The sequence below is a fragment of the Anopheles coustani genome, chromosome 3 (assembly GCF_943734705.1).
Source record: "Anopheles coustani chromosome 3, idAnoCousDA_361_x.2, whole genome shotgun sequence".
Taxonomy (NCBI): Eukaryota; Metazoa; Arthropoda; class Insecta; order Diptera; family Culicidae; genus Anopheles; species Anopheles coustani.
This window is the reverse complement of record NC_071288.1, coordinates 7,754,949-7,780,635: the sequence shown is the minus strand read 5'-3', so window position 1 is coordinate 7,780,635 and position 25,687 is coordinate 7,754,949. Positions and strand designations below refer to the sequence as shown.

Sequence of the window (25,687 nt, the reverse complement as noted above, 5' to 3'; positions counted from 1 at the left end):
AAGTGAGAGTCAGGTGCTTTTACCCAGTGGGGGTGTGCAAGGGGTCAGTGTGCTGGGTGGCTAAAAGTCTTAAACGGGTGTGAGAGAGTGCAAGTGCTAATCGAGTTTTACCTCTTTAAAACGCGCTGTGGAAAAAATAAACCCCTACCGTTTGTATTTTCGCGAAGACGATGGGTAACCAACGCTAGCCTTCGTTATCCTGTTTTCTACCCCGTTCTGTGTCGATGTGTATGTGTGGAGTTCAAAGTTCAAAGTACACGCAACCAAAACCCAACAATAGCAGAGGGTGGTGTCTGGTCGCGTAACTCCTACGCCACGTGAGTTTTCCTTCTGAACGTCTGGAGTATAAGTGAAATTTTCTTCGTCGAAAAACCCGAACCCCCCCGAACCCCCTAGTTGCTCCTAGCGACGGTTCGCTTGCTGGGGAAAACAAATTCCGCAACAAAATGAAAAACGAATACATAAAAACCAAAATGATGGTTAGAACATTAGCTTTTCCGCTTCCGCTGCTGCTCGTGGCGGCCATGTTGGGCCTCGGTGTGCCGCTTGCCAACGGTGCATCATCGATCACGGTGGAAAAGTCGGCGTACAAAAACGTTGTCATCGAGATCAGGGATAACGTGCCGGTGGACAACTGCCAAACGATACTGCAGAATCTAGAGGTAAGTCAACAGAGAGACTATGTCTTTCTTTTAGGTGGATTTAAGCACCATAAAGTCGTTGAGAACAATAAGAAAAGCTGCAGTTTTCCAGTTTTTTTGTACATTAAAAATCCCACCCCGTGGAGGCGCCACCCATTCCACCGGGACATCTCACGTGGAGACCCGGCGTTTTCCGGCACTTCTGCTAGACGGACTGCACTAAAAATGTAAACAGTCATTTATCTTACAACGTAGATTTATGTCCCGGGGTCCGACTCGTCGCATATGGTGCCGCGAGCGTGATCCGGCCACCTTTCGGAGGAATGAGTGTCCCTTCCGTCCCAGTTCGTCACACATTCCACCCAACCTTCCGTGTGGGATGGGCGCGTGACACGAGTGAATGCGTTGCTCGGTCGAACGGAAATGTGATACCAACGAACCGCGGGCAGGTGGCCATCATTGGAGTCTGGGACCGGCACGAGGCCCACTTTCGGTGTGACGCTAAGCCCAAGGCAAGGTGAAAAGCACGTGTATGGCACTGGAACACGCCCGGAAGCGCTATACCATGGCAGCATCAGGCTTTCCGGTGCTTTGATTCCTGGTAGTGTTTGGTTTGGTTGCTTTTTTTTCTGCGCCAACGGAGTCCCAATCCTTCCACCGTGCAGGACCTTCGCCATATCTGACCTTTTGTTTTACGACCCAATTTAATATTTAACGATAGTGGTAGTGCCGTTGTTCGTGTATATCGTTCCAATATCGCCAAGCCGTGCTCCATTGGACTCCTTTTATATTCCCTTTTTCCGTTTGGTTTTCCGTTACGACTGTTTGATTTTGAGTGCCGATGTAGCAAAAGGGTTTTCAATTTTTTAGAAACGCTTTATAAATTAATCGCAACCATTTTACGATCGAGCATCTGCGTTTCATTATGGATGAGATGGGTTTTCTGTGATATGCAAACATTGGAAAATGGTTTACATTTTCCAACGTTTCGATTCTCTGGTGAACAAAGTGCGGATTCGATTGACTTTGCCATCCAAATGTTTTATTAATGTCACTGTCAAAACCAATTCTACGAGTTTGTTTGAACTACGAGTTCAAACATAAAATTTCTCCATTATTAAAAATAAAGTGAAAAGCCTAAGCCCGAGCATTACAAAACATTAGGATCGAGAACAATTCTACAAAATACGCGTAAGTGGAGGTGATTTTCTAATTTGTTTAGATCTGTCTGAATGCATCCCGCATCAAAGTCACGGTTCGCTGCACCAACATTGGTAATTGCTCAACCATGTCCGAACAAGCGCGTCCAGATGACATTCCAAAGCGCGCCAATTTTTGGGTGTGTGTTTTTCCGCCTCACTCATCGTCAACAGAGCAGCACGTGGTGCGTTGGGCATCTGTTGGTCGATTTATTTTTTAGATTCCTCTCCCTCCACCATTGGCATGGAAAAGAGTTTTAATGGATCATCGAGCCGCATCGCATGATGGCATGATTTATCGGAACTACATCAAAATTAAACTTCAAACAACCGATGCTTCAGGCCCTGTGACGAGGCTGGTCAAAATAATAATGCCGACAACAAAAAACACCCACCAGAATCCTTTCCAACCTGCCGTCCGTGCCCAGATTCCATTACATTCTAAACTTCATCCTCCAATCAACGTGCCATCCATCACCTCGCAACAGAGGGAAAAAGCTTCCCATCCCAAAAAAGCTCACCCAATATCGTGTCACGCGGCCATTCCATCATCGTGGCGGTCTTGTAAAAAGGGCTGCTCGAAATTGAAAACCAGCGAAGGTGGTGGAGCAGTAGAAAAAGAGGAGAGGCTGGAGAAAATCCAAAAAATCTGCCACAAGCCCACCCCCGGCCTGATTGATTTCGGCTTTGAAGTATCACATGTGTAATTGATTTGTACGCCCTTTTTTCGGTCAACCTTTTCTCGTCCGTGGTCCGGGATGTGTGCGCTAGAACCGTCGAAGATAGATCACCATTGGAAGCGCTTGGATTACTCCGTGGGTGGAATTTCCATTTGCGCCTCTCTCCTCACACTCCCTCGCTCGGTTCGAGGTGTCGTCGTGGTTCATCCGAAACATACGGCAATTTAGCAACACGGGTGATGGTGAAAAGGTGCTGGACTAGTACAGCTTTAGGTTGCCCTATTTTCCCGACCGATCGTTAGAGTAAGTATAGTCAAAAGATTTCGGCTAAACACTCGAACCAAAGCCGGTCGAAGAGGAAAACGGCTTCGAAGAGGAGTCGCACTAAAAACCACCGTTCTCAGGGTTTTGGCCAGATTTTTAAGTACTGTCCATGTGAGAACACACGCTGTACACGATCCGCGATTATGGACCCATATGGTCCCTCCGCCCCTTTCCCCAATGGCTCATCCGGTAGCATCATCTCATCAGTGGCGCAGCTGGCATCGCCGAGTTGGGAGCCCTGGAATCTCCGGACCCACCGAAGACCAAATGTGCATACGTACATACGTAGCACGTATATTAAAACCGATTAGCTTACGGTACGTCCCGCCGAAGGGGGCCACGCTCAAACATCGCCTCGCAGAACATAATGAAAACACATTTTCGAGGTTAATGACGAGCGAGGCTCCATCAGTCCCGGCGGGCGAGCGACCAAAAGGTTCATCTTCATTTCTTCTCCATCCCTCTCCTCTCCCCCGCCCAAACCGAGATTTGTAATTTTACACGGTTAATCGCAAGGGAAATCGATGAACCGGCGGACCCGCTAACCACCGGGCGTATTTTTCCTTTCGGCACACGAAAGGCACACGGGAAGATTCACCCAGATCTTCGAAAAAATTGGGCAAACATAAGGGCAAGTGTAGGTTGCCTTTCGTGTGCTTCCGAACCGAGGGACGCTGTGGCTTTTGTCGTTGAAGGTGAAAAAAGTCACGGGAGCAGAAACAATTATCACCACCAGCAGCATTCGGGACATCATCGGCATCGGGTTTTATGGACTTTACTTACACTTTAAATGTTTCTTTTGGCAATTACCACCTTTGCCGGCGAGAAGGGAGGTGGTGAAAGTGTGGCACCAGTGGAGAACGGAAGCAAATGGAACGAAACGGAGCACACGGATGACAAAGGAACACGAAAATGGTGCACCAGAAAGCCCGAACTGTCCATTAGCAGGAGTGGCTTGGAGTTTTGTGGCTTGGCCTAGGTTTCCAAGCCGCTTCCTAGTATGTGTGTGAGTGTGCCACAATAAATCACCGACTCTCGGCTTCCGGTTTTGCCTCCGCCAGTGCACATCCGTCTCCAAAGCGTTGGTTGGCGCTGACTAGGCCACTTTTGTCCTTTCCTGCGATGCTGGCGTGTGGAATCTTCCAGAACCGTTATCCAAACCAACCGGAGTCTTCCAAACTAAAGGAACCTCACTAAGTGCAACCGATGAATCTGGATCGGTTACGCGACGCAGACATACATTGTATAGCCGGGACGATGCCGGTCCCGAGGCGTGTGCTCGTTTTCGGTGATAATTGGTTGTGCAATGTCGTCTTAAATTCAGCTTTTTCATCTGAACCTTTTTTCTTGGGTATTCTACTTCGTACCGGCAGGCACCTAAGCGATCTGTGAGAACTTCAAGGCAAAGAGTTTGTTTTTTTTATGCCCCCCAATGTTCTAGAGCTGTAATTTATGAGTAAGCTTCAGGATACGCCAGCCAGCAAGGGTTTCTTGGTAAGTTCTTGTAGTCCTTGCTGTTCAAGGATGCTTTTCCTAGTGAGCGCTTTTTCAGCTTTTTTCCTTTGGCCCGCAGTTCACACTTGGAATCGTAAGGTGCACACTTGTCTGAAATGATGGGTTTTATGTACGGACCTCCTTTTTTCCTCAGTCTAGGCCAGCAGTGGTTTTGGAACGCTGTCAAGAAAATTAATCGACATTCGTGTGATGTTTGGGCAGTGCTTTCCGTCCCATTTTCAAAGGTTTCGCGGGGTGGAACTTATGCGCGGAAACGGTCACACAAAGCCACACATACACACACACCAAATAGTTGGCAGGCAAAAGTAAATTCAGCGTCGGAAAGTAACGGCAGGACGTGGCCATAAATCAGACTTGCAAGAATCACTTTAACGACGGCTCTAGCTTTTCACCGCGGGCCATGTTTTAACTCGTGGAGCTGTTGACTAATGGGCAATGGGGTGTAATTTAGCGTGAGAAATTATGTGCCTCCTGACTTCCCACCCACTTCCTCCTATCCCACAAGCCTTCCGAGAAAGGCGAGCTTTTCGGGGAAGGACCGCCCAAAGCTAGCTTCAATTTGGCGTTGGAAGAAAATTCGCCAATTTTCGGTGCCAGGAAGTTTCAGCGCCAAATTCTAGGCTGAATAGCAAGAACGCCTACGTCCTTGAGGCAGTGCTGGATTTGACCTAATTAGTTGGCAAAGTAAACAAATTATCACAGCAAAGTTAACCTCATCCGAAACCCATTCCCTCGTCCAAAGGATAAGAGGAGAGGATCCGAGCTAAAAGGGGTTGGCGCGTTGGCGAGCAATATCTTGAATCTCTTGGCAACTCATAAAACTGTCATAAAATGAATATCTGCCCACATATTCTATCCGATTTGGAAGGGGTTCAAGAGGCGGGGGCTACTCGTAACGCCAGTAGCGAAATGCTTACGATGGTTTCTGAGGGTGAAAGTACCGGATTTATTGATATTATGCTATCTTTCTTTCCTTTTTGTTCGCCTGTCCTCAACACCCACCCACGTGAGCATAAACTTATCGATATCGGGAAATCGCTTGCCAAATAAAATAATAATTGCGTTAAGGCTTTACGACCTCCTTTCCTCCGATCGGACTCGCTTTCTTCATCTCCGCGAGTTGTGCCGAAGTTGTCGTTGTCGTCGTCGACTATGAAAGACAGCAATGGATCAAATTGATCGGTGTACGTCGCTTCTTTTTCTGGTTTTTATTGCCATCCCCGTCGTGTCACCGAACACCGGCCGAGTGGTCCTTTCGCCGGGCATGTTATCTCGTTTGATTTTACTTTTATTCCCGTTCGGGTGGAAAAATAGCCAATCATTCCGTGGCATGATTTGACAGGAAAAACACTCCACCTCTCGATGGATGGATTATGGAAAAGGTGAGGAAAGGAAGAGGATCGACTGAAGTGAGCAAAGAAAAAATAAAAATCGTCATTCCCAAGAGACCGGGAGCCCGAACAACTGTGCCGCGCATAAACATAGATTGAATTTCATTTATCCGATTTCTTCCGCACGGTTCTTCGACACCATCACTCCGTCGGGGCGACTTTGGTGTCCTCGGGCGTCTTTGGCAGCTCCAAAGCTTGCGCGATCGGGGTAGAAAGTATGCGAAATCAATCGTCCACGGCGGGAAGGTGCAAAGGAGAGAGCAAAAAAAGCACGAGGCACGCCAGCTCCGGTGATGATGATAGCCCCAATGATACCACCCTGAACGGAGGGAAGGGAGAGGTCGGATACCACCCCTAGGGAGCTGGAAGCATATTGTGATATTTGATTAATTTTTCCTTCCCTCTCAGCAGTAACAGTTGCACTCTTGCGGAAGATTGTTGTCATGTCTGGCGTTGTGGAAAGTCTCGTGTTTTTTCCACTTTTTTCAATGCTTGATTCCTATCACTTTTCCTGGTGCTATTCAAATCTGTGCTTTAGGTATCTGGTTGCGGTCTGTGGGGGTAACTGTTCGAAACAAGCTCCAATCTACCCTCTCCCGCTCACGAAATCCCACCTCCAACCCGAGTCACATGCTACCTCAAGAAATCTCATCCTAACATTGGCGAACGATATCCTTTGCTTTCGTTGTCGATACCGTTTCATAAAAAGAAGAGGCAGAAGAAAAAAACACATAGAAAAAAGAAAACTCAGGTAATATATCCGATCGAACAAGCTCGAGAGGAAGAAGGAAGGAAAAACCCACCGTAATTTAATCAAACATGAACACACCGATGTTTTTTCGAGTGCTTTTCCAGCACAGCTGGGGATGAAAACCGAAAAGCTCCGTAGTGGTGGGCGTACATCGATTCGGCGAATTGACTTTGGATGCTGCTTGAATTTCCTCTTTTCCTATTTTCCACCTCATGCGCTCCAATTTCGACCAGCTTCCCTTTTACGAGTGGGTGTGTGTATGAATCTATTTTCTTTACCACATGTGGGAGTAGCAGGAAAATCATCATCTCACACAGGCGCTGCAAGGCAAACATCAATGAAGGTACAAAAAATATATAACGTAATCTTTCCATACGGTACGCGAGTAAGAGAGAGAGAGAGAGAGAGAGATAGAGAGAGAGATAGAGAGAGAGAGACCGAGAAAAAATCCTACAATCCACATTTGTTGCGCTTCAGCGGATGGACAAAGGTACGAAAAGCAATCCTTTCAACATCAAATACCCAAAAGGGAATATACGTATTTGCAGGTTAGGTTTTCCACCCAAACGAGTAAGCCCCTTTCCCGGTTCTTCGGGTTTTGGTTTCGAACCCTTTAAGGGTTGAACAACATCAACAAAAGGCAAATGATAAAACCAACCGACAGAGAAGCCAAGAAATAAACCGGTACGCTTTGCTTCATCTTCAGCCGCGAGCGGTTCTTTTCTTCGCCACCGATTTTCCAATTGCACTATCAGTCACAACCGATTGATCGGGAAGGTAAAGCTCTGAACAAAACCGATGGATCCCGATATGGAAGGTAGACTAGGCAAACGCTTCCCTTCGGATAAGGTGAGCTTAAAATAGGAGAAAATCTTGAATCCACATGATTTCCTTTTTCCCTCTCGGCCGTAGAAGGAATGTATCCCCAAAGAAGATGATTTCTTCATGTGCCCATTGGGATGGAACTGCAGCGTGGCCCAATCATAGGCGAATCAATCTGTCACGTGGAAAAATGGAAACGACTGCCCATTCCTCCTCGTTCATCTTCGCCCGAAGAGTTTAATTATCTATCATCTTCGATATCGTAGATGAGCTCGGTTGGGAAAGAAAGGGGGAAACTGTGCATCCAAAGATTGCATCAAGCCGAAGTCACGATGTCTGGCTTGGCTCCCGAGCTAAGCGATGTCAGCATGTGTCACGCGTTGTGGCGCAGAAGTTCCGTTACTTTCCATCCGACATCACGATCGATCGCTCTGAAGGCGGTTACCGACGATGTTTGACAGAGCGTGCGATTCGGTTCCTGCTGGATAAATACCTTTTCCGGAAAACCCGCGCCACCCTTTTCCTTAGCATTCCATTTTGGAAGTTCTACCAACCTCATTGTGTCGCGTGAGCTCGCATTGCAAACCATCTTCAAGTAGATTCAATTTACGTCTCTTAAAACGGCTTTCGCATTTCCCCCGAATACGTACTTTGTTCGCTTTTATTAACAACCATCTTTACCAGTTTCACGTAATGCCACATTCTAACGGACTTCCAAATTCAAACCTCCAAAGCCGCACACATGAAAAGGTAAATCGGTAATCGACCATCCGAATAACGTGTCACCGGAAACGTGAGCTTCTTCGTGCGGCGATGATCAGATTGCGCGCGCGATACCGTCCTTTTTCCGAGATCGTTATCGTCCGCCACGGGAAATTGTAGTTGACGTCTTCTGGAGCATAAACTCCCCTCCGGATACGCCCGCCCGGTAAGGTAAATACCACGTTTGGTAAAACAATAAGTCACATACCTGAATTATTGCGTTTACATGCTCCAATTACTGTCGCTTCGTCGTCGTCGGTTGAGAAGGTGTACGCTTCGTTCGTCTGTGTTTGCCTCCGGAAAGACGTGCTTCGAAGACAATCCCTTCTGCGCCGAGAAGGTTTACCCACGCCCAGTGCAGCTACAGTTGCATCTTGCATTTTGTTGAGCAAAGCGTAGCAAAGTGCTCACTTTACATCACTACCACCACAACCAACTGAACATGGGGACCGTTCGTGCCACCCTTCACCCTGGTCCTCTCTGGGAAATTTGAAACTCGACGGTAAACGAACCCATAAATTCAGCTCTTTTTTCGATGCTGCCTTGAGAATGGTTTCGATTGTTTTTCGTTGGCTACATTTTGTTTTATAGTATTTCGTTTATTTTTCTCAAAAATACCACTCCAATGATCCGGGCGGGATGATTAACGACTGAGCTGGGACGTCCCGTCAGTCTCGATCGGTGAACGATTGGACCGGCGAGAATTGAAAGTGGAAGTGGAGAAGCTTCCCAACGCGACACACGCTTCTCTGTTTGGAGGAGGCTGTTACTGGTATTTGATGGATTCATAAACACCCGTAACATCCATGGAACGATGGGAGGACATGGCTCGTTTGGTGGGAGGCCAGAAATAACATACAAATTTCATACGTTTTGTTCAAGCTAGGGAAAACCTCGTCTCAACGCTGCTCATCCGTGAGTGGATGATAATTCATGATTATATATGGTCCATAATTGAGAAAATGTTACCGAGCAAAAGGCGGCCAACTCCAGCGAGTTGAGGAAAACTGCTATTTCAGCTAAACTTCCGGACAGAAGTGATTATACGTCGCTCGTGGGATGTTCGCCAAGTACGATATTTTATCAATTTCATTACTGAACAACCCCGAACCTGCTTCTAACCATCTGCCAATCTGCATTTTAAAGCGCTTCCCCAAGAGGAGGAATTTACTAATAATAGAGGCTTTCCAGCCTCCGGTTTCTTCATCTTCAAGCAGTACGATTGTGTGCGTGTTTCGTTTTGATTGCGTACCGCACGTTGGAAAAATGGACCAATTTAGAGGCTAATTTTCCGGCATCGGCAAAGCTTACCCAACGAGGTTTGGGCCCGAATGGGCTACACGCTTGCGAAAATGGTGGAAATTTGTTTTACATTTCGGTAAGTGGAAAATTATCATCGCCAACACACCTCGCGTGCAACGTAACCAACGTCATCATCATCATCATCATCATCAGCATCAGCATGCTGATCATTTAACCAATCGCTGTTTAATTCGTATTAATTATGATTTTGAAATCGATTTTTCCTCCGATTCGGCTGCTCTTCATCGCTTGTTTTCCTTTGATGGCTGGCGATGATTAACCAGGCCGGGGACGGCGTGCTACGTTGGCTTTGGATGCACCTGAAACAGCATCATCAGCGAGAGGAAAATTAGATCACGTCCACACAACCCGGTTGATGGAATCTTGCCTTCGAACGAGACGTGCGTTCTGGTGTATGCACACCACTCGTTTCCCGGTTTGGTCATCGTTTTTTCTACCTCCCCCTTTCAACGAGTCTTAGGGAGCTCTATCTCGGATGGCTTAGACACTGGGGCACCCATCTTCGATATTACCCCTCCACCGCCCTTCTTCCCTTTCCTCGCAAAGGCAATCGATTTTTGATTGAACCGACCCAAGGGAAGGTATCCGAGTCCGAGCAGCAAAATCATTCTCCCATGCCTTACATGCTGGACGTTTGTTTAGCTGGAAAACTGATCAGCCTCGATCGGATCTTCCTTTCGGCGAGGGTGAACGGGAAAGAAGATGTTAATCGTATCGATGATACGCGCAAACGATGACGAAGCCATCAGGCTGGGGAGATTACGTGAAGAAGGCGGCAAGAAAAAAAACCTTCCGATGGTTTTTCAATTAACCAAAGGAAGCAGCACGGATTTTGGATTAAGCCACAAACCCAGGGCGTCCAAAAAACGGGCCAGAGTGAGTATATTTATTTTTCCTCCCTTCATTCCTCTGTACGTTTAATATAAACAAGGTTTTCCCAACGAAAGCTTCGTAAACCGTTCTTGTAAAGCGTTAATGCAAAACCCCCTAATGACAATGTAAATCGAGTTTCATTTTATGCACTCTTCCGGCCCCCAATCTCATTATGTTCGCGGCCGAGAGAAGCAAAGCGCGAGAATTAAGACCGACAAGCTTCGATCCCGGCATTAGCATGTTGCTAGCTCTCCACGAATGCACTCCAGAAAGGATGACCTACCGCTCGTTAGCGGCCGTTCGAAATAATGATTCTCAGGCGAGAACTTCGAACGCGATTTTCCAAGAGAGGGTCGGTTTATCTTTCCCGCACCTCGCGATGATGTTTAAAACTAAACTGCAACTGCGCTTCGACCCATCCAACAGGGATGACCGTTCCACTTGTGCGGCTCGGGAAAACGAGTTGGATGTAAATTTTTTACGATTCCTAAGTCCGTACTCTTCCCACAAAAACCCTTTCCCTTCGGGTTGAGTTTATTTAACTGCAATGTGCTACAACTTTTAAACTCTCATCGATCTTTGGATAGGAAAAAGTTTTCCATTTTATTACCACACCCGCGCACACGATTCCGGTCATACGGAAATATATGTTAGTGTGGACCCTGAGTGAACCTACCATCTCTGAGACGCCAAACTCGGCGTTCGTTTGGGAAGAAGCAATGAAACGCAGCTACATCTTCTCATCTGCAGCATTCGGTCGTTCAGTACAATACCACCATTGTAGGAACTGAGCCCTTCTCCAGCCGTAGGTCGTTGGTTCATACCGTGGGGAAGGTGACGGAAGGGTTTTCTTGTTTCGTTTAAATGCCAACAAGTTGTATGGATGGACCAAGGGGGTGGCGAACAGTGGCGAAAGGAAGTGGCGCGAGCGGACGCGAACATCGCGTGGCAAGTGAAGAAGACACGAAAACGTTTAAATGAAAAAGTTTGCGCGCACTTTTAAGATCTAACCGCTATAAAAGAGACCTCCCTGTCACCCTTAGCCCCAACGATGGTTGGGAAGATAGAGAAGGACGGTACTTTCACCAAATTCACAAAAAACGAAACAAGACACACAGACAACATTACACCAGCGAGCAATGGGTCCTCAAATGTCAGTGGATGGCATTACGGATGTTGTTGAGTCAGGAATAAAGTGCAGCTTCCAAACTCGTCCGTAATAACTTCCTGCACGTGGTTTACTCTTTCCTCTTTTCATCCCGTATTTTTGCTTCTCTTTGCTACTTTTTGCATGTCCAGGATTTGGGAAGTTGAGTGCTATTTATGTTTTTTGTTCTTCAATTTAGTTATTATAAAGCCTGTCTCATAGTAAATTGAGCCAAAGAAAGCGCGCTACTGTGGCGCCTCTAGTAGCATCAGCCTGAAACTAATATTTTTAGTAGTTTTAGTGAATAGTAACAATGAAGTTGTTAAAGTTTCAGACCTGTACTATTGTTTTTCGCTAAATGCCGTATAATGGAAATTGAACGACCTAAAATAAATCCGCACGAAATACTATAGCACCAAGGCAACTGAGCAAATTGAATATACCAGGAACCCATTAAAATAAAAAACAAAAAAATGGCAAGTATTTTTCTTTTGTACAGTTTTACGTAAGGTTTGTTTTAAAACTATGTTTTTACTATTTACGTGTTCCCTGTTCTTTTAAATTCACGTATTTTGTTTTTTTTTCCTGCATTAACGCCCATGTCGTGGAATAGGACACCGTTTTCGCAACCTCCGTTAACTTCCTTTTGCCAAGAACATCTGTAACTGTTTCACCACTTTGTCTAAGACGAAGTTTTGTGATTGCCCAGATTTTTTCGATGGGGTGAAACTCTGGGAAATTTGGTTTTGGTACCAAGTGATCTTATTGGCCCAGTACCACTCCAAGACAACCTTGGAATAATGGCAGGTCGAAAAATCGGCTAAAAAAAGTACGTGAATTTATAAGAACAATGAACACGCAAAAAGTAAAAACCTATTTTTATAACAAACCTTATGTATAACTGTACAAAAGAAAAATACTTGTAAATTTTTCTTTGCTTTTATTATGGATTCCAGGCCTTGCCAATCTCTCCACCGGCGCTCCAGTTATTTGTGCGGATTTATTTTTGGTCGATCAATTTCCATTATACGGCATTTAGCGAAAAACAATAGTACAGATCTGAAAGTTGCACAACTTGATTGTTACTATTCACTTATACTACTAAAAATATTAGTTTCCGGCTGACGCCACTAGAGGCGCCACAGTAGCGCACTTTCTTTGGCTCAATTTACTATGAGACAGGCTTTACGTCGTGACAATATTGTTCATCATGGCGCTCTTTTTTGCCGTTCGTTTAACCCGAAACATTTTCGTTTTTGTATCTAAAGCCAAAGCATCAGCATTGGACGGTTGTGGAGTTCGGTACGCTAGCACTTCTGTTTGAAAATATGCACACAACATGATAAACAAGACAAAAATGGCACAAGACAAACAAAATGCCCTTTGGAAAACAATTGCCGCAAGCAAAGTCACGAGAACAAGTGACACAAAGCGCCGAACACCGAGCACGGATTGGGGAAAAACGAACTACGACAAACAGGGGGAAAAATGGTCATTTGTCCAGCTTATTCTGGACAGCGCTCGGTCACGCGAAAGACCCGGTCGGGAACGAAAGAGTTGCGCTGTCACTTTGGAGCAGCTTCAAAGTCAGCTGATCCGACGCTTCCCGGGCTTCCGGAGCTTCCTACTGCTTAGCAAACGGTTCTGGACTCGGATTGATGGACGGCAACAATCTATTCTGCAAGTCACTGAAGTCGTTATTCTTCCCGTTCATTTGTTTGTTTCCCATACTCTCATCCGTTATCCGTTCGTTATCATTTTCTGTGTTTTTCTACTGCGTGGAAGTTTTCGTAATTCTACTTATCATGTGGCTTCTCTACATTAATTGATGATGAATTGATTGCGTATGAATATTTATGTGCGAAGATGACACGCCGAAACAGTAGCAGTCGGATGCGACCGTTAGCGGTTGCGTCAATGTTTCCCGCTTTATCCACAAACCTGCTTCGCGCGAGATGATAAACAAATTCTGAGTAAAAAGTAGGTCAGTTCGGTTTTGGTTGTTGGGAATAATTTACTGTTTGGAAAAAATCATTTCGTTTTTCTTTCCCATCTAACAGACCACGTAGGAAATGGTTCTTTCTCGGAAAACCTGTCCTCGCGATATTTTAAAAATATTGTATAATTCAACTTCCGTATATAGCATCCATAAAGGTGATTATGGGTAGACAGGAACTATCGTTCAACCCTTCAGCACATGTGTTCGAAGAGTTGCGTAGGAATTCTCTTTCGGTGAGTGGGATAAGCACCTGTCCAACTTTCATATTTGGGTCAATTTTGAGTTAATCTTCTTAGCCCGTGAGCACGCAGGTTGTATGCCTTCGGGGCTCTACATAATCCCATCTATTGGAGTGAAACTCATGCATGTATTTGCACCTGTTCATCCAATTCTTCGGCTTGCATAAATCACACCGTCCAATTTCCCCCTTGGAACCTCAGAACTTCACGATCACCTTGCCAACCTACCCTATCATAAACCATTTACACTCGGCGATGGCGCAGCGGCACGAATGGGTATTATTATTCACTCGCGGGACTCCATTGCATCAACCCGGCGTCGTCATCACCATTGGTGACGGCTGGTTATTATTATGATGATGATGAGGGCGGTGCACCTGAATGCTGGGCAAAGTTGTATGCAAACTTTACCTTCTATACAGATTCCTCCCCGAGGACTGAGGGCTTAACACTCTGCGCTCGATGTTGTTTTTTGCTGCATGCTTTCACGGAAAGCAGAATCTCACATCCAATCAGCATCACAACCACCACCATCACCACCAAGGTTTGCGCATTTCACGTTCTAGTGTCGTTAGTGTAATTACATTTCTCAGCTCGAGGTACCTACAATAGCGATCAGCATGCAGAGTGTGCAACCTCAACCGAAGCTAAAGCAAGGCCGATGCCGAGTCATATTTCAATTACCTGCACAATACAATAAAAATATAATTTTGAGTTATTCTTGCCTCATTTTCTCTCGGCATAAATATGACTATTCCGTGCCGACTTGGTAGGTAAAGGGCGCTAGCGAAACAGTGCAACCTTGGGCTCAGGTTTGCTATTATAAAGCGGGGACGCCATGCTATTTACTTAGTATTACGAGTGCCGGAGTTTACCTTCAATTAGGCTCCGGTCCGATCGCTTTAATCCGAAAGCCGTCCATGTCCATTTCGACAGTCACCGATAGCGGGACCAGAGGGACGACATGACGTACTACGATTTGCGATTCGACCCGACCTTTCCTCATTCGCGACGGATAGGTTCAACATCGGTGTGAAAAAAAGCAACGCGGAAAGCAATCCAACTTGATGCTGCTCGGTGGCCCGAAAAACCGTTGGGCACTTACCAGCGACGACGGCGGGACTCATTAAATGTAAAGCAAAATGTTTACGCTAGCGGAAGGGGGCCTGTGATGGAGCAGAGGGTGGTAGAAAAACGAGTGCGCAAATAGTTGAACAAATTCTTTAATTGTATGCTAAGGGAGAAGCCGCGTCTCGCGAGCTAGACCTTGGGACTAAGGGATAGGGAAACTCGCGATCCATGGAGACCGAACAATGCGGTCTGCAAGCGGACGAGCGCAAATCCGAGAAAGCTGTCGAGCAACTCCCCCGAATCGAAGCGGGAAGGCAGGATGGTGCAGTGGGTGGGATAATTGAGTGAAAATTGAAGTCCTCCCCTGGGAGAGCGCGCTCGGTTTGAGGCAGAACTATTCGATGGCACAAACCCGGCCCGGTTGGTCGGTGTAAAGTTGTTTGGTTTGCACACACACACACAGTTTTCCTCGGTGATTATGTACTCTGCCGCCGTTTGTGGCCATTGCGAACGAACTGCTGCCGACCCGGATCGTCTGCTAGAACCTCAGCAATGTTCTTCCCCCAGAACTCGAGTGCGAATTGGTGCAGCTCAATTTTCCCCTTGCAGAAACGGACTAAGCGTCATTGTGCTGCGGCGGATACGCTCTTAGCGAGTTCCAGAAGTTGTTGAACCGACGCATCATTTTCGTGCTTAATGCCATTTCGGAAAAGCTTTTCCCCAGTCTTCCTCTCGGCAAACGTTTTGCTCAAACTTTGAGGGCCCGATTTACTACTGAAGAAAAGTTGGAGCCCTTTCTTTCCACCACGCAGTTGTAATCCATCTATCCAGTCCATATGGTCGCCTTCGGCATGCTCCGGCTCGTCATGTTTCAGTCAGTAAGACAAACCCGGAATAGAAAAAGAACGGCCCGTTTCGGAGATTTGCTCGCCGCACAAAACCACGATCGAGCGAGCAGGTACATTCCTGTTGGCCGAAAAAGGCGCCGCAGTTCGTTGCGGATCATTCCAGGTCGGGTGCTTATAAGTTTTTCGCCAAGTTTTCGCCTCACGGCTCCTAAAAGAAAAGGGTTCTCTGCGTGAGCTGGGTGGGAAAAATAAAAAAGAATGAATCTCATGCCAAACCAGAAAAGAAAAACGATAACCACGTAGCACAATTTCACATACACATCCCCATACATCCTCCCGATGGCGGTGGGAAACTATTTTCCAACTTTTCCACCAACGACCTGCAACTCCGGCGAGCTGGCTGGCTGGTTGGCTGGTTTGGGTAAAATCCTTGTAACCGCACACGTACATCCCGTAAAAGTTACCTTATCGTTCCAGGCGTTCGGCTCGTTCGTTCCGTTTACGGCCGGTTGGCCGAAAGGTTGGCCAGGGTTTTGCTGTTTGATATTTGATCCCTATGTTGGAAACAATTTTCTCACCGATGGCACAACATTCCCGACCTGCCGGAAGGCATATGCTGGAGAACTCCAATTGGAGCCAGGTTTGCCATTATCAACGAAATATATTAGTTCCTTGTACCTGCGACGTTACGTTAACGAAGAATAACATGTATTACTGAAGAAAAGGAAAAATAAACGGTAAGAGAAAACCTCATTACACCAACCGTAATTTTTCCTGGCACGCAGGATAAATATTTAATGTAGTTTTCTTAGCCGCAGGATATGGTCGAGTTTTCCCATAGTGCCTGCCGTGATGATCCCGGTCGCTCGAAATACTACCAATGGAATGGAAAGTCTTTGTAATAGCATCACCAATACACTGACGAACGCTTGCCGGATATTTCATGAATCGTAAAATAGAACCTGCCCGAAGGATTGAAAACGGTTCCAGCCCGCCGTTGTTTTTTCGAGACCACTCCAACACGCCCCGCTTTTGAGGTTATGCGTGGAGCGTATTATCTTCGACTCGGTACACCCAACCTAAACCGGCACTTCCGAACATTTCAACTGACTGAAGCCAGCCGGAAGGAGGCACGGGCTGCTTGTTAATCAATGGAATATCCGTTCGAGTTCTCCAGTTCTTCCTACGCAAAGAGAAGTCCTAGGAAAAGCGCCCGAAACTATGCAATCTGTGTCGGAACTAACTTTGGTCGATCCGTTCGCATTCGATATTCAAATTTGATTACAAGTCAATAAAAGATAATTAAAGATTCTGACGATAGCCGGGCACTTCGGCTGCACTTTGTCGATCAGCTGATGCCGTGGCATCGTCAGGCGAAATTGACACAAATTTGGTACCATTTTGTTAAGCCGGGAGGAGATCCTTACATAACCTCCCTCCATCCCGTAGCTCCCCTCGGTCAGATAGGACATGATCCAAGCCTGTAAAGCTTTTAAAACGAAAACTTTTCCACTTCGGACGTTCGGAAAAGGTTGTTCGAAAATTAAATGATTGGCGTCGGTCCGGGGAAATTAAACCGCAATCACCCCAAAGATGCCACTCCAGAACGGAATCTGACCGATTGGACGATGCTGTTTCTCGGGGCTCCGACAGGTGCCGTTTTTCGGTCATCGCTGCATCATGGACATCATCGGCATCATCAGCATCCTGGCCTGACGTTCGGATTAGCCCAGACCGGTCCGTGAAGTGCCGCTAGGAGCGAGCAGTAAAATTTTACGGCAGCCCAAAATTCCAAATAGATTACAAGCGATGATTATCGTTTTGCCAAGGAAGGAGACAGAACTGGAAGGAACCAAAGTCGAACCGATGCAATTTGCTGCAACACAAGAGCATGCTCTACCGGGAACTTGGGTTTGGCGTCGTCCAACAATGCGGTTGTAAAACGGGTCTATCCATTCGAAGTGATACTCGATGAGATGGGATAGACTGGACCTTTGGTTAGAAAGTTCCTTGAAAGATGGACGAACAAAAAACTGGATCCACGCTACAACATATGTCACGTTTTCGAGAGTTTCGTTCTCCGTTTACGGCACATGTTGTGCCCTTGAGGCTCATGGATTGGATTACATGACAATTTCCACTGGCAAACATGGCTGACATTCCTTTTGTTTAAACGTTTGTGCAAAAGTTGAAAGAAGATTTTGTTGGTCTTTCGTCCATCCACCTTTCATTATGACTTTCGTCATCATTGTATCATAAAAGGATCAGACATTTTCTTGCAAATCGTCGTGTTCATTACATTTGTAACTTAACAGTGAAACTTTTATGTACGATTTTATAATCTTTTCCTATCATTAACATCACCCTTCTTTCTCTATTTGCAGGTAAGCTTCATCATACAATCATCTTCACAAAATGTCAACCTCGGTAGGTTATTATCATCATTTATCATTCCGAGATTGCCGCATAACCATAGACACTCATTTAACCAGATTTAAAAGTTTACACCCCAAGATTACCCCCGGCAAGTCAAGGACTCGCACTCACAAGTCCGGAAACGGTTTTGACTAAAGACTGTGGGAACTAAAATCCTTCGTACAAGTTTCTGCAGTCCGAAATCGTACGCAACCAACTGACACCGGCACACAGAGAGAGGCTTGGCAGTTGGCAAAAGCGAGCAATCTTTCTGGCAGGATGATGGTAATCTAATACTTCTTTATCCTCCTCGTGTCCCATCCCTGGCACTGTGGCTTTCGGCTGTACTTCCACCGGCTTTTGCACCGGAAGATTGCTCATGACATCCATCAAGCTTCCTCTCGGACCGGCGTCGCAATGCAGCATATGGCCGAACTGCGATGCACCTTCACTGCCGTCGCTCGCTTCGTACGCTCTTTTCTTTTCCCTCACGTGCTCGTCTTCACCCACGAAACTTCACTTCCTTCCTTTTCGGGAGCTCGAAGCTTGGGATGGTACGACCCTCGCACACTCGCCGTAGTCTGTCCTTCTCCTGGGCTACCCGGTGTTTATGAGCACTTAAAAAGCCATACGCAACGCCGCAATATAGGCACGAAAAACAACCACTCTTTGTACACTGCAGCCTGCAGCGAGCGGCAAAAGCCACGCGGCTGGGATCCAGTGCCTCGGAGATTCTTGAAACAACAGTTCCCTCTGTTGTAGCACTGGGCGGACACCCCGATCGCATAGAGCACCGACCGAGCACCGTCGTCCCTTCTTGCGGCTTTTCCTTTTTTGTCTGCCCTCCGAGTACCATTAGCCCACTCGTCGTGGGGTTTCGGTGCCTTACGTTCAAGTGGAACCAGAAAAACAACAACAGCAACGACAACCAAGCCGAAAAACATCATCTTATGTTCACTATTTGAACAGCGCACGACAGCCGAGGAGTCCTCCTTCGAGGCTCGGTGTGTGAGAGTGAGTAAAATAAATCTACCATGAAGAGGCTGTAGCAAGACGACGGGCGACGAGGAGACGGACTACATTTTCTGGAGATTTTATTTTCTCCTTTTTCCTCCTCAGCGGGCTGTTGTTTTTCCCTTCGAGAAGTCGAGAGCATTATCATCCTTATCAAGCGCAAACATGCACTCTCACACACATCCTCCCTTGTTTTGAGAATCACGACGAGTGAAGTGTTTGTTCATTTACATATTTTTCTGTCACCCGAGTTTGAACAATTTGGAGACTTTCCCTCCGGGGGTCATATCCGGACACCGAAAACAACCAGGACTGACTCGAATGTAGGCCCATCAAGGCGTAAAAGTTTCCAATTGTCAAATTGCTGGGTCGTGTGCCCTTTTCCCCGCACTGATTTCTTCCACGGGAAAATGTGGGGGCAAAACTTTTCCAAAATCCGGCCGAGAACATGCCCCTTTTCCCCCACATAGCTGTTGCACTGTGAGTACGTTTTTGTTGCACTCTGCACTCTGTTGCATATTGCGGCGGAACTTCCGGGGACTTGTTCGGTTGTAGAGTTTTTGAATATTCTCCGCACGTTGCAATGCTTGCAGAGGGGAGAATGTCAAAGTAACTGAATTTCCCATGCATGACCAAGTGCAACGCTTGGGATCAGGGGAATGTCAGTTAGTTTTTATCTTCTTCCTTTTTTATTTGTTTCCTGTGCAAACCGGGTGAATAAAATTATTTTCCCTTTTTTATTGGGATGGGAATTGATATTTTTAATTGCTCCCACTTCCCGCGGTGAAAATTCATCGGTTTCGAGAAGGACCGGATTAGAGCTGTAACCGTTTTTCGACAAATGGATCAAATTATGATCAATCGTTTTTTAATTCGATCAATTCATTGCTACCCTGCGTTGTGGGAGGATTCAATATTGACGTTATTAAACGGTGTGTTGTCCTCGGCTAGTTCGAGAGCTTTCGGAAGCACGCTCCCATCGCACCATTTCTCTGACCAGGGCATCGAACATGCCCCGTTTATCAGTCGTACCGCGGATCACCATCTGTTGCTGTACCGTTTTTTGCTTGTTTTGTTTTTATAAATTGCTCACCCATTCGGCAAGTGGATCGATTCAAACCATGCCACACTGCACAACAACGTCATGAAAAGAGTTCCACCGAGAGCTCGGAAATACCACGTGTTTGCCTTTTTTGCATACGACTAGTCGTTGTACATCTGCTCGAAAACGATACTCCAGGGAGCGACCCCTAACGAGATCCCAAAAGGGAACGCTCCCGTGTGCTTCCGACTCCAACCAACTTTATCAGCTACTGCTGCTCGGTTAAGCAAACCAATCAAAATCCCTTCCTCTCGACTGCCCAACCTCACCCCATCCTCCAGTCTAATGGGTCCCAAAACGGTTCGTAACCCCCCGTTCGCGACAAACCCGTCGAACGATCCATTTGTGGAACGCAAAGAGTGTATGATTTACAGAGTTTGTTTCGTCGTTTTTTTATTTGTCTTTTATTTATCCGCCCAATGTAATCGATTGAGTGCGCGGAGTTGCCATGCTTTTTCCGCACCCTCCCACATCGACATCGACGACATATTTCCGGTTGGTGCGTTTTGTATTATTCTATCGCTTCACTACCTTCGCGTCTATGCGTGTTTGTGTTCAGTTGCATCTGTCCGGTCGTTGCTAGCAGACAGCACTGTCCATGCCTGCATGTTTCCCACCCCAACAAAGGGGGAGTTTTCCACACCCAACGCAAGCAACCCCCACCGACAGAGGAACGCACCCACACACATCATGCTGGTAGCCGTCCGAAGCCGAATCGATTCCGAATGGATGTAGTTTGTCGTTTTATTAGCATCACAATAAACAAACACTCGTCACACCGTTGCTATGCTGCCTCATACCCCACCCCCAGGGTGAGGTGGACAAGGGAAACATGCAGGTTTAGACTACCGTTGGGACCACGGAATCAAGTCGAACGGATCGGAATGGTCGAGGCCGAACCAGCTTCACACAAACTTTCGACAGACCGCAGCTTTTATTGGGTGGTAAAGAAAGTGCGAACATTAGGATATAAATCTTTAATTTGTAACACATAAATCTGTCGTTTGAAGGACAGGAGTTCCGTTTTCAGAAGGTTGTTTTAAGGAACAACATTCAGAATAATTACCGTAATATAATAATTGACTGGATACTATAAACGTTACATAAAAACAGTCAAATCGTAGAAAGAATTCGTAATTCAGCAAACCAAAATATTATAAAATGTTCACGAATTTGTAGGTGAAAAATTTAAGCTGATCGCCTTCATACAATGTGTCGATTTAACCTTCCCTCGAAAAACACACAAGTCTAATTAGTGTATCCTTCAAACGTTTCAACCTTGCGTCAAAATCAAAACAATTCAAACGATACACTTTAAAATTTGAACATCTCACTTTAATTTACAGTTCAAAGCCAAAACAACACCCATTTGCACCCAATTACATTTCGCAGAAACCCCTCCTGTAGCCCTACCTCTAGCAAAGCTTTCAAAAACAACCCTCCCCAGAGACCTTCTGCGCCGAAGTCAGTCAGAACAATTGAATGACATTTGTTTTATTGCAGAACGGTACAATCATCATAAAAATTACGGTCTGACTCACCTCACCGTGAGCTAGCAGCATAAAATCGTCGTGAATGGGGCTCCGGGAGGAAGCCAGAGGGAGCATGGGCAGGTTTGCAATAGATTTGACGACGCGAAAGCACAGAGATCGAACGGGCTGCTCGTCGTATCGAGGATGCTTTTATGGGAGTTTATCAACAAACGACCTACCACCAAACCTTTGAGCAATACTGAACAGACGATGCGGGGCGACAAACGATGGGGATCCCGAATATAACGTGACTCTCCTTCTCCTTCCTTGCTCCCCATCCCCAAAGGGATGATACCGTGACCGACCATTTGCAGCCAATTTTGCACCGTTTATACCTCCATCGCTCGGAGGCTCGTTATCGCCCGGGCCCGGAGTCGTGGCAAGCAAGCCCGCGTATTTCCACGTGGCGAAAATTTATGTATCAAACGTATCGCTCTCACGCTCTGAGGGAGGTTTTTCTTCGCTTTGTGTTGCGTTTCGAACACGGTTCGGGCGGTTCAGGTTCCGAGCGCCCTTGTGGAGGCGTTGCTGTTTGATGGCTTGCGGTTGGATATTGTTATTATAATTTAAAGAGGTAGCCTTAAACCTCCTCCCACAAGCCATCAGCCACCACCCACTCGGGGTTGACATTGACCGCACTCGGTTCACTTGCTCGAGCGAATCGACAACAACCGAGAGGGGTTGTTTAGCGTGCACACCGAGTTGTGGCTCTTTGCGGCTTCGTTTGGGGTCAACTAGAGGTGTCCGAGATTTGCTTCGTTGGTAAACCTATCAAGCATGCCTGAAACTCATCTCTGATGGCCTTGCCCTCCTCAGCGTCGGAAACCGCAGTCTAATCTTCCACGTCGGTGGCCGCACGTCGTCGGACCTATTTCAACAATTAGCCAATCAATCAGTGCACCGCGACGACCTATTTATCTCGTGCCGACATGCACAACCTCGGTCCAATGCAAATGCGGCGGCGTCCCTGTTCCTATATGGAAAGTGGTGCGAATGAGTGATGTGTTTGCCAAAGGAGAGAGAGAGAATGAAACCAAAGTGTTTGTGCCTCGGTGCATTTTGTGATACGAATCCCGATACGATGCCTTTGTGTGTTCATGCCACCAAATGCACGGCACTCCCACCAGGTGCTTTTCCGACCAGACCGCCAGAGCGATTCCTATCTATTTCCACCCGGCTTGAAACAGCAAACGGTTTCATCTAGATGGCACACCTGAAGTGCATTCGATGTGACCGAGGGTGTGCCGTACGCCGTTGCCAGAAGCGGCTTTTCCGCCCCGAATCCAGTATGCAGCTGCTGTGACGTGATGCAACTGCACGCCGGCCGGAACAAGTGCTCGCCGTTCTAGTTGCGTTCTACTTCTTGTCGCGCTCCAGATACGCACCCTGGTGAGCGAAACTTCCTCGTATAATGAAGTGGTTTTCTTTCAACGGGAGACTAATGGGAAAATGGAAGACTAAATTGCAACTACAAAGAAACGTAACAAAAAAAAAATAAGCCATACATTCCAGTTTGTGTTTTGGTGAAATTAAATTTCGGGCAAGAGAGAACATCCCGAATATTTCATTATGCAACTTCATCACTTCAAAGCCCTCTTTATTATGAGAACAACAAGTGTTATGCTTGTTCAAACTCCCTAATGCTTGAACCAACCGGGAAAGGTTAGAACACCTTCATAATGGTTCATAGAGCAAGCGTTGATCGTGAGTGAAGCTTTAGATTTTCAATGGGTTTTCTTCGCGATTCAAAAAATGATGACGAGAGATGAAGATTTGGGGAAAACCGGAAAACTACATAATTCATATTCCATAATCTGCTGCTAATGTTACGACCATCATGTCTAAATAGTTTCCTGTCCGCTCGAGCGATGATCGAGAAGCTGCGAGAGATGCTTAACTCGCCCCCTTTTTCCTCCTCACATCTCCGAAAAGAAAACTGTTTGGGGCTACGTGGATGATGACGAGTTCAACGAGTTTTCATATTCCACCACGCACTATCCACGTTCTTTCGTTGCTGTAAAATTGCTCCAATTTGAACATCCGCATAAATGCACATCAGAAAATCTCTCCCCAAACCGTCCCGCATGGAACTCATCTGGCTCGACGTGCGGGGGAAATACAAGAAAATAGATGTGCGATTACATCACTTTCGTTCGCAACACATACATCATCGCAACACCTGATTTTCTCCGGCAGCCCTTTCCGGCACCAATCCAATCAATCGATCCGCGTGGATCCAAACGCTTGGTTACTTTACCTTCATGCCAGAAAAAAAACCTCCGGGAGAACGACGGGATGAGAGGAGAGAAAAAAAATGCCTGCATGGATGGATGGATAGTTTCATACGGAACAGAACGACGGTGGACCCCGGAACGAACGGACTCGTGGCCCGCGATGAGGCGAGTAAGAAGCGTAGAAACTAATTTATATTTTCGATTTATTTTAACGTCCAAACGAAATTGGGCTCCAGCCACCCTTCCTGGCTCGTTGCTTTGGCTCCACCACCTTGTTTGCCAGACGAGATCGTAGATCTTTTTCGGAGGCTTAGTCTTCGGAGCACCGAATAGAGGCCCACACGTAATGGCGATAATTTAACACGCGCTTTACGCAACCAGCATCGAGGAGCTCTCCAGGGAGGCCAACCAAGGGGGAAGGAGGCAACGCAGATCATCCGTCGTAGAACATATGTTGTCGATAATTGCCACAACCAGCCCCCTCACCCATCGTCGTCGTCGTCGTGATGAATCTAGCTGAAAAATGAACCAACCGTGATCCGGACTCCGTGGTGAGGATTTCCATGGCCACCAAACGTTGGGCTCTTTCGTTCTGAGCACAAGTTAGACCACTCGTACTCGTTTCGGGACTGGCAAAAAGAATAGGAAACGTTCAAGCAAAACACTGACCGAGCAAACGAACTCGGGTCGAGCGTGCAAAATCACGAATCATAAATCCCTCGAAACTCTTCTCAGCCCTTGGAATGGGCAGTAGGAGAGAGGGTGGAAAGCGAGTCCATTTCCTTTCCATGGCATGCATGAAACAATATTATCCACAGTGTTTCGCTTCCGCCAACTTTTCTGAGCCGAGAAGGAGAAGAGACTCTTCTCCGGCGGTGGAAAGGTCGAGTCCCTCGAAGAATATCGTTTAACGCACTGACCAACGTGGTGCGTCCCTTTTCGCTTTTGGAAGTAGAATGGATGAGCTCGAACCTGAAAACTCAACCATGCCATCCGGAAGAACCCAATGGGCCCGAAATATGAAAAAAATAAATAATCGAATGCCGAAAAATCTATGCTCCTGACAGGCGAAAGTTACGGACTACCGGTTAAAGGCATCCAAGCAAGCGTTTCCCAGGAAGAAGAGGACCTTTAAGAGGTTGCCAGCATGGAGGTTGTTGTTCACCGTTGTTGGTTGTGGAAGCCACTTGCGACTCGTAAGACTCTGCTGCGTTCGACAAGCGAAAGAGTTATAACATTAAGAGACTAATACACTGGGCTGGCCCTTTCCCATGGACATGGTTTTCCTGCCGAAGAAATGGAAAATGGTTGTAGATATGAATATTTATGCTGCTCGAGTTCGCTTCCACTGGCGTCTTGCGTGCGGTACGTGGCCGGGAAGGTAGAGCCGGGAATCCATAGAAAAGCAAAAGCAGTTTTCCTTTCGGAAACACTATCTCCCCGCCTGGACACCTCCTTGCCGGGAACCGTCCTGGCTTCGACAGTCACCCCGTCAGCCAGCTGTGCCGCCTTTCGTTGCGAAACTACTTACTGCTGGTTGGTTTATTTCCTTTTTTTAATACACCAAAACTAACTTCCCAGCCGGGTTCCTTCGTTGAGCTTGTAACCCCACAAACTCAAACACACACACACACTCGATTGAACTCTTTTGCCGACGTCTTGAGGATTCGAAGGAGTTCTACCGTCCTGCACCTTCCGGCTTCGGGGTACCCGATGGGCTACTGTAATCGAAACATTCATATTGATTTTTTTAGGCTTCTTTACGGACAAGAAATGACGATCCCCGTGAAGACGAACCAGTTCTC

At 46.6% G+C, this 25,687-nt stretch overlaps 1 protein-coding gene across 1 annotated transcript in view; it reads left to right on the top strand.

The window, feature by feature from the left end:
- Positions 1–476: 476 nt before the first annotated feature.
- LOC131259408 (calcium-activated chloride channel regulator 1-like) overlaps positions 477–25,687 on the top strand; it is a 48,025-nt gene continuing 22,814 nt past the window's right edge. The window contains exon 1 of the mRNA XM_058260891.1: positions 477–662. Coding sequence (XP_058116874.1) covers positions 477–662 — 186 coding nt within the window. The remainder of the gene's footprint in view (positions 663–25,687) is intronic.